We start from the raw sequence: 15,083 nt of genomic DNA on the forward strand, positions 1-15,083 counted from the left end.
AATTACGATTTTTAGTATCAAGGCATTGGCTGCCCCCAACAAAAAACTTATGCGCTCCAGAGTTTTGGCAGCTGGTTACGGGTCAGTGATACACTATGGAGCCCTGAAAATCAGTTCAGTGTTAATTTTTCATAATTGACATACTTATTATTATTATGTTACTTATGGTGTTATTGATAGGGTGAAAATAACTGCAAATTATGAGTGTGACTTTTTAATATTCTCATAGAACACGGAATCAGGAGAAACTTGACTTGTAAAACGCTCATATTTACAAAACCAAATTGAAACATTTGTTTGTGGATGTCCATTTTTAGTAACAAATACGAGAAAGAGGAATGAGTTTTTATCGTTATTCGTATTTCAAGAAAATGGCACCTGAGAGTTTTATAAAGTTTTTGTATACCTATATTTACAACAGTATTTATGAATTTCCTATGTTTCACGTAGTGCAGTTTTCAACAAAAATGTAAATAGATTATATGCGCAAAATGTTTTATGCCTCTATGTTAAATGTTCATTTTTAAAACCTAACTATATATCTATTATTGCCCAATTTTTTTAACCCTAAACAAACCCCCTTTCCCACCCCCTTCATAAATATACAATTTTTCATTTAAATGATTAGCCATTTTTTTCACAAAAGTTGGTAAACTCATTTACCTACGATGAAAGGGAAGATAATTTCACTGGGTTAGTTAATGGTAATTTAATATAAACGCAACTATTTGGTTTATCATTTTGGTTTCATTAAATTTTTGCTACCTTGTAGTATCATGGTAAATTTATTATATTTATAACATATAAACTGTATTTACACGATGAATTATTAGAATAACCACTCCGCTCTACATTCTCAGTTCCATGAAAAAATTACTACAATATACAGTTATCTTCCTTAAGTTTCATTAAACGTAAGATGGTACCCCAGTTGCAGTAGCTTGCGCAAAACTGTTCCCTATATCGCAATTTTTAATTGGGTTGAAAGTTTTCCCGTTTAAACAAAAACCCAGAGTTAAAACTAAAAAAAATGTTAAAATCCGTTAAGCCTAATATTAGGCTTAGCAAAAATTGCTATTGAGCAAGCTCAAAATTACTTTTTTGAGCATGTCACTACCTCTATAAGTTTGGGTCCAGACACTTATATAAATGCATTAAATACCCTAACATGTAGTGGTATTTTATGCGCAAAATGAATTTTGAAACCAGTCAATTTAGCAAAATCTGTCATTATAGTCTTTTGCAAATTGGACAGAATGTTTTTTTTTAGTTAAAGCAGAAGCTAGATCACAAATTTCTAGCGCGAATTGTTGTAATTATGGTTGGGGTAGCGATGATGAGACTTGTTATGGTTTTGGTAGTTGTTATTCTGGTAGCGATAGCGATTGTTACCATTACCCTTGTAAGAGTAGTTATTCGAATATTTTTCACTGTTGTAATTTGTGCCATTAGATTGAAAATTGCGGTTCCAGCAATATCGGTCCTGAAAAGCATCAAGTTACAAAATATAAAAATAATTCGTTAATAGAATAATGGTTAGTGGTAGAAAAAGGTTTATAAGACTTACATTGTTAAAATGATTTGGTCGGTCTTGTCTGTATTGTTGATACTGTTGAAATGAGTTCCTTGAATTGAAGTCTGGTTCTGAATAACGTTTCTTGACTTTCTTTACCTGCAGGATTTAAATTTTTAATGAAAGTACACTTAACATTCCAGGATGCATTCTTATTAGCAATTCCCTGATATAGAAAGAAGTCTAAAATATACGCAGGTTTTTCAACATCCTGCACCAATAATCGGTGTTAAAATTTACACCATTGTAATAACTTTATGATCTGGAACTATCTGTTTTAAAATTTACAATGGTTTTGACTGTAGATATTTAGAAAAAATTTTGAGACATCAATAATTCAATACTAATCAGTGTACACTTGGCACGTCTAAGGAAGACAGTTGTGACCATGAAACTAAATTTACACCAAAAGGTTTAGCTCAGGCCACATTATGCTTACTTACGTGCCAATAATAGTTAACTCACCACAACTGCTCTTTCTAACCATTAAAATACAAATTAAAGGGTAATGCAATTGGAGCGGCACAGGGAAGTGGAAAAATGTACAGTGCAGCGAATTCAGTTACTTAATTTCTCTTCAGCACAATTTTAACATATCTCAACTCCAACGGTTGATAGTGCATGGTGACATGTTTCAAATAATGGACCCAAAAATTTTCTATTTTGTCTTCCCCTTACTCCACGAAAGGGGTGAGTTTAGGTGGTTTTGAAAAATTACTACTCCCAGAAATTTTTTCCAATCAACAACGGTTTGTACATCCCTGTACCTGACCACTTTCGTTTCCCTCTAATTGAAATACATTTATTTAAGAACTACCGTAAGATTGATTACATGTGAGAATCATCTATTTCTTTCTATAGTGGTATTGCGGTGATAGATTCTTAGACACCATTCCCTAAATAATTGTTTTTTTCATTAACGAAAGAAATGTAGTTTATCTTTAGAAGAAAAACCAAGTGTAGCCAAGTGTAACTGGAACATATTAAATTCTCCAAGTTTGAGTGAGAATGAATCGTGACTTTTTAGGTTATTTTAAGAGTGAACATTGCTGTGACTGTAGACAGTCAAAGAATTTAAAATAAGCGTCAAGTATTTAAAGGGATAAGGTTCTACTCCCTTTAAGTTACTCGCCACGCCAGTTAAAGTTGTAATAAAATGATTATTCATCACCCAAATCAAACAAAGCATATAAAAAGTACTAATTACCTTTCCTTTGTCGAATTCGTCATCATAATCTTCAGAGAAATGTCTCTTCTTATAGCTCTCTTTATCATTGAAATAGCTTTGACTACCATCCCAAGTGTTAACTCCTACATAAATCAAAGTTATTAACTTGTGGCATTCATGGTAAAGTGATTTATTGCAATCAGAAAGTACCATTGCCATTAAATCCTTTTCCAGAATGTTCCAAGAGCTCAGAAACAACGTCACTCTTTCTGCTGCCATCCCAAGTTGTACCACCATTAGTCGTAACGTTATTGTGTATGCCATCTTGGGTTCTTTTGAAACCATCTTTTATATCAGAATCCCAATTTTTACTGGGTGCTAAAAAAAAATTTAAACAAAAAATGGTTATTGTCCAATACAGAAAAGCAATTGCTGATTGGCTATTTATAAATAGGGATAAAAAACCTTTTAACTTCTTATCTTAATTTTCAGTTCTTAACTCGTTCCCCCCCGGGTGCTCCGGTTGCCGATTACCTGGCAACCTTGTGCTAATTTATATTATTTTATTTTGGTTCACCATAACATTCTATGTAACTTTGTTTAAGTGCTTAAAGTGAATAAAACACATATGGAAAACATAATATTACCTAAAATCGTTATTATTGTTGTGGTTTACTTTCACCTTTGTTATTTTGGACATTGTATTTTAAAATTAATTGTAGATATAGTTCAAACATCATACATTTTATTAAATACGGTACTCAATAAAGCTTTCTAAGCCTGCCAAATGGAAGGCAATGAAGAATTGAACTGTACATTTAAAGAGCTTTATTTTGAGAAGGTGCTTAGAACAAATTGCGTATATTTGCATTCATGAAAATGCAATAGCCCCATTTTATATCAATGATAGCAAAGAATCTGAAATCTATAAAATCTCCAATTGCTATGAAATTTCAGCTAAATGACTCCTTGGTGTGGATTTTAAAACAACATCAAAAAAGGAGCTGTACAATTCAATATCAGTAAGAAAAAACAATGAACCTTCCATTGAGTCCAATTCTATGACTAGAGAAGACTGTCCATAGAATCACGAAGAAGTAGATATGAGAGCCTACTAAGTTTAATTGGGCTGTCTTTAGTTTTATTGTACAGTTAATGATAAAAGTGCACACTATTTTTTTATTTTAGATACAGCGTGCAAAATTGTGCCTATAAATAATCCTATTGTGGTTGATAGAATTAATGTATTAGCAAACATGTCTTTTAGTCAGGATTAGGAAAAAACTAGTTTTTAATGGGGGAAAAAATTGATAATATTCAGATAAAATCTTCAAAACATCCCATTCAAGGGTTTTCCACCTAGCTCTTCAAAATATTTTCTGAGGCAAGCATTGTGATATCATTGATGAGAATTGCATTGCATGGGACGCAGGCCACTAAACTTCAACTTGATTTCACCCAAATTTTTCAAAAAAACCATTAAGGCCCTACAACAGGGTCCCCTAATATGGTCTACTCATAGAACCTCAGATAATAGTAATTTTAAATACAATTTAACATAACCCCTCCCCTTTGATATGTTCACAGAAACGGGTGGGGTGCATTTGGCCGACTCCTCATTTGGCCAACTGCTCATATGTCCGACTGCCCATTTGGCCGACAGCTCATTTGGTCGACTTTTCGGTCGGCCAAATGAGCAGACCATATGGCCGACTACTCATTAGGCCGACTACTCATTTGGCCGACTACTCATTTGGCCGACTACTCTTTTAGCCAAAATTCTCATCGGCCAAATGAGCAGCCCATTTGACCAACTGCTCATTTGTCCGACTACTCGTTTGACCAACTGCTCGTTTGGCCGACTGCTCGTTTGACCGACTACTCGTTTGACCGACTACTCGTTTGACCGACTGCTCGTTTGGCCGACTGCTCGTTTGGCCGACTACTCATTTCGCCGACTACTCATTTCGCCGACTACTCATTTCGCCGACTACTCATTTCGCCGACTACTCATTTCGCCGACTACTCATTTCGCCGACTACTCATTTCGCCGACTACTCATTTCGCCGACTTCTCATTAGACCGACTCTTATACTATAGCCTGTCCTTATCTATGTCTTTAGTGTTAGGTTGACTTATAGAACTGGCAATTTATTCTAAGTATTGGCGCCTAACGGCGCCGCGCACTCGCTTCGCTCGAACGCTGGGGGGCCGGACCGGCGCCCCCCCAGCCCCGATCTTTATAACCCAGCTGGGCCTTCTAAAACGCGACCTAGAGGACAGTACTTAGCCAAACGCACCTAGTATCGTCCAAATGCCAAATGAGCAGTCGGCCAAACGAGCAGTCGGCCAAACGAGCAGTCGGCCAAACGAGCAGTCGGCCAAACGAGCAGTCGGCCAAACGAGCAGTCGGCCAAACGAGCAGTCGGCCAAACGAGCAGTCGGCCAAACGAGCAGTCGGCCAAACGAGCAGTCGGCCAAACGAGCAGTCGGCCAAACGAGCAGTCGGCCAAACGAGCAGTCGGCCAAACGAGCAGTCGGCCAAACGAGCAGTCGGCCAAACGAGCAGTCGGCCAAACGAGCAGTCGGCCAAACGAGCAGTCGGCCAAACGAGCAGTCGGCCAAACGAGCAGTCGGCCAAACGAGCAGTTGGCCAAATGAGCAGTCGGTCAAATGCACTGTCCATTTGGCCGACTGCCCATTAGGCCAGCTTCTCAGTCGGCCAAATGTGCAGTCGGCCAAATGAGAAGTCGGCCAAACGAAACTCTCCCACAGAAACTACCCTTAAAAGCTAACTTTCAGGTGTTTCACGACAAAATAAATGGAACCTAATCATATTCTTCAAACAGTACAACTCATAAAGCAAATCAACTTCCCAAAAGAAATGTAATATATCCTGCTATCACTAACTAAAAAATATAATTGGTACTTACCAGAACTTGACTTGGTCTTTTCAGCTTCTACGGTTTCCTTGGTCTTTTCAATCCATTCGTAACTTGACTCTGAAGACTCATCATCAGATCTTTTTCTACGATTCTTTATACAAACTTTAGTTTTATCACAGGACTGATTCAGACTTAATTGATCAACTCTTCCGTTACAGTGCTTGTTTTGCGACGGCGTCCCAGAGATGGGCTCTCGATCTGATTCTCCCCCGTTAGTTTTGTACTTCTTAAACAGTGAAATATCGCCCTTTTCATCACCGCTATCAACGTTATTCCGCCAACGTTTCCGATTAATGACCCTAGAATCGTAGTTCGCACCTTTGGAGGGTGTTTGGTTGTTTGACTTCCCACTATATTCAAGTTTGGGGGAAGTTCTTTCGCCCCTGCCTTGGGGGTCTCTATTTGGAAACTGTCTTTCGCAACGATCGGGTTCCCCGCGGCCTGGAAAACAATTGGGAGGCGGCCCTAAACGGTCCACTTCACTATTAATTACACCGTTTTCCCGATGCCCAGAATCATTGGAGATTCTATTTTCACTTGTAGTTGAAGAGCTTTTATCACTATCAATTGAAAAATCACGCGAAACTTTAGTAGAGGACGTGGTGCTGAATGTAGAAAATGTATCCACAGAATCAAATTTGGTGCTAGTACTAGATGAAGGTAACATCAAAGCAGCGTCTTTCGACTTAATAGACCAGCCAATGCACCCTCGCTCCCTCTTCGGGACCACCTTAGCATTATCTTGCTCAGTAACATTCCAATCTGTAGTTGAATTTACGCTACAATTACTGGAGTTAGATGTTATTGATGGTGAATGGTTGCGTTCTTCAAGTACATTCCAGCTGGATGTTGACTTAAGTCTCACATTTTCCACAGCTCTGTTTCCAACAGGCAAGGTCATTTTAGGTATGCATTTTTCTAAGCAAGTAGGTTGGTCAAACTGTCCACGTAAAGAGTCCTGAGGTAGCAAATTCTGCTTTTCTCCTGTAACTTTATCTTTTTCACCCGGTAAAGGTATTTCGGACAATTTCAGAGTGTCTTTCTTAACATTGCAATGACCATTAACCATCTTATTTGAGGGCAAGGGTTTCTCGTCATCAGTTTCGGAAGAATCACCAGTGTAAGGCACGAGGGTTTTAGTCACAGTCGCGTTATTCACCACATTCATCGCGGGTTTAGGAACACTATTGGATTTGGTCTCATTGCCTTTCACCAAAACTCCTAGTTCTGGACGATAAATGTTCAAATTGCTACTTCCACCGTTACCGTTGGTTTTACTCGTTGACACTGGTGCAATTTGTCGTTTAATATCAAAAGATATTTTATCTCTTTTGAGGTGATGGTTGTTGGCAAAAGAAGTGGGGCGAGGACTGTTTCCGTTTGGGTTAAATGACCCTTTGCCATTTGGCAATGAACTAGGGTTGGCATTCGGCAGAGGAGTGGATGAGTTGGAAATACAAGAATGATGATGATTCATGTATGGGGATTGAGGTAGCCCAGGTCGTGATTCCAAGTTAGGTCCTTTTTCCCCATAAAAAAATTACAATTATGAATCACCAGTTATTACATTAAAAACTAATAGAAAAATCTTACCCATTGTTCCATTTTTAATTAATTTATTGTTCGAAGGCAAACCAGTAGTTGGTTTCTATAAATGGATTGAAATTAAAAAATGTTAAGGTTTTGGTGTAGTGAAGTGATGATTGATGATAATTCTTTATAATGGCCCATTCATGTAATTCTGGGAATTTTTTCAAAACAACAATATAGGAAACTAAAACCGTAGCCATATTTGACCTCCTAGTGTTGTGTAGCCTCTCCTTTTGATTAAGGCCTTGGTTATGACTAGGGTTGAATAATAATAATAACGAGATAGGCTAATCCCCAAGGCACCAACCAAGGTCCAAGCAAACTTTTAATGAATGAATTCCTAAGCCTAAGGCCAAGGGCCGAAGGGCTAAGCCCAGGGCCGAAGGGCTAAGCCCAGGGCCAAAGGGCTAAGCCCAGGGCCAAAGGGCTAAGCCCAGGGCCAAAGGGCTAAGCCCAGGGCCGAAGGGCTAAGAACAGGGCCAAAGGGCTAAGAACAGGGCCAAAGGGCTAAGAACAGGGCCAAAGGGCTAAGAACAGGGCCAAAGGGCTAAGAACAGGGCCAAAGGGCTAAGCCTTGGATTAATGAAATGTTACTGGATATTGCACTACAATTTTTAGGCATCTCTCAAAATTCACTGGAAACACTCAATGCCATCTAGTGCCGAAACAATGTGACTTCTTGTTTCCGTGATACAAGCTTTACAGTGTGCTTTACAGTATAGGCAGAGAGGCTGCCACGTGTTAATTATAATGAATTGTTAGGACACTTATGAGGCATTGGGAATCCCAAACGAAGATAGAGAACAATCCCAGCTCCAAAAGAAATGCTTCCAATTCTATTATTCCTTTGGTAAAAAAGCTTTTTGATTTTTACTCAGGAAATAACCTTTAATTATTTACGCAAATGAAATTTCAAACCGTTATTTTTGAAATCCCGCGCCTACTCCAAAGAGTTTGTCACACCGTTTCCCCTGGCAATTTCATCCCGCCCGCTCTTTAACAGGCGACTTTAGAGACGGCCTAAAATGCCTTAGCGAAGGCTGTAGTGCAATATCCAGTAGCATATTATTAATCCAAGACTAAGCCTAGGGCCGAAGAGCAAAGCCTAGGGCCGAAGAGCAAAGCCTAGGGCCGAAGAGCAAAGCCTAGGGCCGAAGAGCAAAGCCTAGGGCCGAAGAGCAAAGCCTAGGGCCGAAGAGCTAAGCCTAGGGCCGAAGTGCTAAGCCTAGGGCCGAAGTGCTAAGCCTAGGGCCGAAGTGCTAAGCCTAGGGCCGAAGTGCTAAGCCTAGGGCCGAAGTGCTAAGCCTAGGGCCGAAGTGCTAAGCCTAGGGCCGAAGTGCTAAGCCTAGGGCCGAAGTGCTAAGCCTAGGGCCGAAGTGCTAAGCCTAGGGCCGAAGTGCTAAGCCTAGGGCCGAAGTGCTAAGCCTAGGGCCGAAGTGCTAAGCCTAGGGCCGAAGTGCTAAGCCTAGGGCCGAAGTGCTAAGCCTAGGGCCGAAGTGCTAAGCCTAGGGCAGAAGTGCTAAGCCTAGGGCAGAAGTGCTAAGCCTAAGGCCAAAGGGCTAAGCCTAAGGCCGAAGGGCTAAGCCTAAGGCCGAAGGGCTAAGCCTAGGGCCGAAGGGCTAAGCCTAGGGCCGAAGGGCTAAGCCTAGGGCCGAAGTGCTAAGCCTAGGGCCGAAGTGCTAAGCCTAGGGCCGAAGTGCTAAGCCTAGGGCCGAAGTGCTAAGCCTAGGGCCGAAGTGCTAAGCCTAGGGCCGAAGTGCTAAGCCTAGGGCCGAAGTGCTAAGCCTAGGGCCGAAGTGCTAAGCCTAGGGCCGAAGTGCTAAGCCTAGGGCCGAAGTGCTAAGCCTAGGGCCGAAGTGCTAAGCCTAGGGCCGAAGTGCTAAGCCTAGGGCCGAAGTGCTAAGCCTAGGGCCGAAGTGCTAAGCCTAGGGCAGAAGTGCTAAGCCTAGGGCAGAAGTGCTAAGCCTAGGGCAGAAGTGCTAAGCCTAAGGCCAAAGGGCTAAGCCTAAGGCCAAAGGGCTAAGCAAACTTTTAATAAATGAATTCCTAAGCCTAGGGCCGAAGTGCTAAGCCTAGGGCCGAAGTGCTAAGCCTAGGGCCGAAGAGCAAAGCCTAGGGCCGAAGAGCAAAGCCTAGGGCCGAAGAGCAAAGCCTAGGGCCGAAGAGCAAAGCCTAGGGCCGAAGAGCAAAGCCTAGGGCCGAAGAGCAAAGCCTAGGGCCGAAGAGCAAAGCCTAGGGCCGAAGAGCAAAGCCTAGGGCCGAAGAGCTAAGCCTAGGGCCGAAGTGCTAAGCCTAGGGCCGAAGTGCTAAGCCTAGGGCCGAAGTGCTAAGCCTAGGGCCGAAGTGCTAAGCCTAGGGCCGAAGTGCTAAGCCTAGGGCCGAAGTGCTAAGCCTAGGGCCGAAGTGCTAAGCCTAGGGCCGAAGTGCTAAGCCTAGGGCCGAAGTGCTAAGCCTAGGGCCGAAGTGCTAAGCCTAGGGCAGAAGTGCTAAGCCTAGGGCAGAAGTGCTAAGCCTAGGGCAGAAGTGCTAAGCCTAGGGCAGAAGTGCTAAGCCTAGGGCAGAAGTGCTAAGCCTAAGGCCAAAGGGCTAAGCAAACTTTTAATAAATGAATTCCTAAGCCTAGGGCCGAAGGGCTGAGCCTAGGGCCGAATGATAATGATATTGAGTATGCACAACTCTAATACTGTACTACCTATATGAGCCCAAAAGGTATAGTGTTTAAAAGAAGAATGAGCATACCTTAATTAGTCCTTTTGAGACAGACAGTGGTTGTACTTTGACATAGAATAAAACATAAGCTTGTTGTGACAGGACTTGATTCTGGCTAACTTGGCTGACTCTCGTATCATCCATGACATACCACAAACCATTAGAATTTCGGACATAGCAATAATAATGGCCTGAATTGCAGGTATGGCCCATATGCACGAGCACAGAACTAAGCTTATAGACTACAGGACTTCCTTTGTTTTCAGACATAAACGGCCTCAAATCCAACTTCTCTGGATACGATACGTGCTTAGTGATTTTACCTCCAAACATACGGTTGTAGTCGAATCTAAGGTCAAGATTAATTAATTACTGAACAAATCACAAACATAACACTAAAAATTACCTTTTAAATTGGAAAGTAGCAACGTTAGGCGCACGATGGACGGTGAACTTCTTTTCAGCCCTTACTTTGGTACCGCATTTGGGACATTTGTAAGCGTTATCATCCTCGAGCATTTCAGGTTCTATAAATTTCTTAAGTGCACCTTCCAGACTAGAAACATTCTGAGGAAATAATTTAAAATTTAATTATACTCCTCAACAACCATTAGCAATAGTAAAATAACAAACCTTAATATCTAAAATAAAATCCATAAAGTGATCATAGGTGTTACTTCGTCCTTGGCAATTCAGACAAATGACTAATTTTAAAAATAAAAAATTAAATTAACGCGCGCCTTTATTTTGGTTTTCGAATTTAATCTCAAAATTCAGAAATTTATCTTAAGTAAGCTTATCATAAAATTGCATTTCTAGATTAAGCTGAATGAAAAATGTCATTTCTGCAATAGATGCTATCATCTAGGAGCAAAAAAACACAGGACCACACACAAGGAGAACGTAACCCGTCAAAAGTCATGCATTTTTCATTACTAAGACGCTTTAGCGCCTGCTACCGTTAAGCGTTCAGCGTAAAGGTTTGACCAATGAAAATTGTTCAACTTATTAAAAAGTCCCACAGCGTAAATGGGCTTGAGGTATATCGCGCAAACAAAATATTAGCAGCTTGTAGGACCTTTTAACAAGTAGAACAAGACAAAGAATTTATGCTAGCGCCTATTAATTTTAGCATTTATAGTGTCTTGAGTACTAGGGGATTTTAGTCTAGGTCTTAAGTGTAGGGAGTTTTTCCAGTAAACGGGAACTCAAGTGGTCGGGCACAAGGACATAGTGAAAAGTCATTGGTGCAGAAAATGTCCACATGAGCAGTTAATTTCCAAAGCAACCCACCCTCTACTCATGTTTGGTTTGGATAAATTCAAGGAAACATGTCACCATGTATCTCTTATCGCATGTCAAAAAATAAATTGTGAATGAAAAAGGAAAGTTTCGTGGTCACTTGTGTTGCGGAGACAATTACGCAAACGTAATTAAGTACTCACACATGCATCAAAATAATTAGTTAAATCGGCAAAATATCAACACACCAACAAATTTTTTTTTTTATACTTTAGCCCATACTGAATATTTCTGTGTAAAAATTATTTTGCAGAAATGAAAATTTACGGAAATATTAATTTTTGAAAATTAACATTTTTTAGTGTTACCTTTCACCAAAATTCGGCGCGCTTCATTGTTGTAGGTGAAGTAGGATACGCGGCTGGCTTAAAAGAAATAAATATGCAATAAAAGTAAAGCATTGTCCAATTTTTATTTGCGGATGGTTAAACTAGCGTAAATTAGATGTTAGTAAAACTTTTTACATGGCCACGCTCTTTTGCAAAACTTTGTTTAACTGCCCTCATGCCCTCTGTAATTTTTGTAAAGCACCTATCTCCGGACACAAGGATAGTGAAAAAAGTATCCTTTAAAAAATACCAAAATATAATGACAACCTAGAGGACATATTACCATGAAAATATCGAAAATAATATACATTGTCCCCGCCCAATATTGCACAAAATGGAAAATTTTGTGTACCTTGCTATACCACCAACGGAAAAGTAATGCTAGAAAACGCTTATTTTGGTTAATATTCAAAAATTAATATCTCAGCGAATTTTCATTTCCACAAATTAATTTTGACACAGAAATGTTCAGTATCATCTAAAGTATCCAAAAACAATCTGACATGCGTTGGTGTGTTGATATTCAACCGTTAAATCAAACATGCTTATTTTCTAGAACTATCATTACACAAAATTTAAGTCATTAGCAGAAAAAAATCACCTTGACTTCTATTGTACCCTCCAAAGATATAGTTTATGACTGTAGTTTCTTTACTAGTAGGATCCAATCTAAAATTAATTAAAATTTTAAGCCACTGACCCACAAATTTGCTAGTAAATCTATTAATATCTAACTAACTTGAAATCAGTGTGAGAGTTAGCGAGAGAAGCTTTCCACAAATGATCAACAACATATCGTAGGAACTCATGCGCATCCTCTTGACGACCAAATTGAAAATGTTTAGCTATAGCTGAAAAATGACAAAGAGTATTAGCAAAGCGGAGAAAAAGTAAATACTTCTAAAACTTACATCTAAGTTTTTGGTAAATATTAAGCGGTTTAATAGCTTGACCATGATGTTCCATAACACGCCTTATATGCTTCTGCATTTCACACATCAAACAGAAATTCGCTAACTTGCCTAAAAAGTAATTTTGGCATTTAGTTGTAAAATTTTTATAAAAAAGTTAAGGACTAACATTTTGCACAATGATCTTCTTCAAACATCAAATAGTTAGCGAGAGGAGGACAATACGTGAGACATTGCAAAACCGTATTCATGAAACACGTATTTCCAAGATTTACGAGTCCAGCTCCAATTTTGTGAGTCTGCTTCCATTCAAGTTGGATCTTCAAAGGATTGTAAAGCTGAACTTTGGGTTGTGGTATGCCATCCGGTAAAAAATTACGATTGTTATCTTCAACTCCATTTTGTGCAGCTAAATATTAAAAATATTTAGACATTTAACATTATAAGAAAATTTAAAAGTGCAATAATTCCCTACTTTTCAAAGATTTGTGACTCATAAATTTTGTTTGACCATTCATATGAACTTCTGGTAACATTTTGTTGTTGTCGTTATCAATACCAAATGTGCGGTATTTTGCTTTTAAAGCATTGGTGGTCATTGCATGATCATTTGCACTGGGTGCAAAATCAATGTGTGAGGATAGCAGATTAGAATGAGAACCACTAGCCACCTGAAAATTTTATTAGTTAATTAATTAATAGTTTTGGGAATGAAGTTGTTTATATATTATCAAAATACCTGCTTTCCTATAGATAAAGAACTAGTAATTTTGTTTGATATTTGACTATGAGATGCCAGCATTCTGATATAACTGCACAAGGCTTGTTTTTGGAAGCCAAACGATTTTACGTAAAGGTTTAGCCAAATAATATTGTTGAGCTTTGCTTAAGGCAGTTTTCCATTTTGATGCCTTAAATAAGGAACAAATATGGCATCAAGATCTAAAATATGACGATGGTTCAGTAGCAAAAATGCTGCTCGCTGAAAAAAAGGAATTAAATTACCATCTTTTAGAATTATGTAAGCCATTATGTTTAGCAAAGGCTTAGAAATTGAGTTTTTTTACACAGGTTGATTACCACACAACAGTCCTTCAAATTTGCCCCATTTAATTTGAAAAACATGTGCTACATTAGGACTTGGTCTATCCAACTTATTCAATAATGTAACGTAAATTTAACGGTACACGTGTGATTATAGCCCAAATCGCTAAAATTTATCAAAATTAACGTGAACACCGAATTATTTACCTCTAAAATACTTAAATAACAGTGGTTACTTTAATGTATGTCTAATGTCTGAAGCGTATTCTTAAGCCTTGACGACCAGGTTCTGCACCCAAAGAAACGTATATAACAAGGGATTTTTAAAAGCCAACCCTTGAAATTTGTACAATTCATTTAAAACAGAAATCTACAATATTTATGAAACAAAAATCAAGGTGAACTTACCGAAATTTCCATATTTATATTGAAATTAAAACATAAACAATGGTTATTAATACCGCATATAAAATCCCGGATCCGGGCACTTATTGATTTTCCCATCATGCATCGGGACTGATGACGAAAAAAGAAACAAAAAGAGCCATCTATTGATCGAAATGATATTTTTGGGTACAACCTTACAACGGAGCCCCAGTGAAGACGTTTAGCCCTAAGTTAAATAATATTCAAAATCAACTAAAAATATAATTTAAAATCGATTAAATAGTAAACAATTTGCTTTATTTATTGCTATTTTTTAAAGTTCTTATAATTATTATATTTATAAATAATTTTAAATCGTTAAATATGTTTCCGTTAGAGCACACGTTACGTTTGTCGTGTAAAATTGTAGCCGTTGAAGCTAGGAGGATACGGATCAGACTTGTAAATAGCGGCAGTCCACGCGTCAAAAACCCCTGAAAAAAATCACGGGACTCCTAAAAAAATGTCTTTAGAGGGAGTAAAGAGTCCACGGGACTCCCTCAAATTATTTCGTTAGCTGTGTAAAAAGAGGAAATATTTCGAGAATTTAATAAAAAGTAGAATTATTTTTCTCTTTGAGACATCTGTATAGTATACTGACCGTCGCTATGTCAGCTTTCGGAATCAGTGATGGGCATTTTTAAAAATTTTGTGATAACTCTCACCTCCTCTCAATTGCTCTCACTGATCTCACGGTGAGAGGAGATTGCCCATCACTGCTTGGAATATTAGTCCAAAGCAAAGACTATATAAGCTAGAATTTATATAGTCTTTGGTCCAAAGATAATCTAGACTCCCCACGGAGCTAGAACTCCCCTATCTACTTATCTGTTAGGCCTATAGAAATTGACAATGACCAACGAAAAATTTGGAAAACTTGGGCCACCAGGGAAAAACCTCTTTTAACTTAAACAGGTGTGGCCCGTGTGGGGAATAATTTCCATACTTCGTTAGTCTTGCTCTGTTACTCTGTATTCCATTAGGCACAGTAATTGTAACAGTGCCATTGAATATAAAAATTTTGTTTTATTAAAATTAATAAAGTTAGAAAAATAATTAAGCCCGATGGGTTTGAAATCATGACTT

General features: G+C 38.9%; 1 protein-coding gene across 4 annotated transcripts; it reads right to left on the reverse strand.

The window, feature by feature from the left end:
• Window positions 1-205: 205 nt before the first annotated feature.
• Window positions 206-14,088, reverse strand: scny (ubiquitin specific peptidase 36). 4 transcript variants are annotated; one of them, XM_090180263.1, is made up of 16 exons: window positions 13,980-14,088; window positions 13,267-13,509; window positions 13,003-13,198; window positions 12,697-12,936; window positions 12,528-12,638; window positions 12,356-12,467; window positions 12,218-12,285; window positions 10,619-10,689; window positions 10,392-10,552; window positions 10,016-10,334; window positions 7,280-7,334; window positions 5,675-7,207; window positions 2,952-3,119; window positions 2,781-2,884; window positions 1,568-1,672; window positions 206-1,483 (listed from the first exon to the last, which is right to left on the reverse strand). In XM_090180263.1, the coding sequence occupies exons 2-16, from the start codon at window positions 13,327-13,329 to the stop codon at window positions 1,298-1,300; spliced, it is 3,492 nt and encodes a 1,163-aa protein (XP_090036389.1). In that variant the 5' UTR covers window positions 13,330-13,509; window positions 13,980-14,088; the 3' UTR covers window positions 206-1,297. The 4 variants fall into 4 exon arrangements, with proteins under 4 accessions (XP_090036389.1, XP_090036391.1, XP_090036390.1 ...); XM_090180265.1 differs by having other exon boundaries at window positions 13,267-13,438; window positions 13,980-14,080; XM_090180264.1 differs by lacking the exon at window positions 13,980-14,088 and adding an exon at window positions 13,808-13,934.
• Between the last annotated feature and the right edge of the window lie 995 nt (window positions 14,089-15,083).

The sequence above is a fragment of the Leiobunum rupestre genome, chromosome 1 (assembly GCF_980474605.1).
Source record: "Leiobunum rupestre chromosome 1, qqLeiRupe1.1.hap1, whole genome shotgun sequence".
NCBI classification, from domain to species: Eukaryota; Metazoa; Arthropoda; class Arachnida; order Opiliones; family Sclerosomatidae; genus Leiobunum; species Leiobunum rupestre.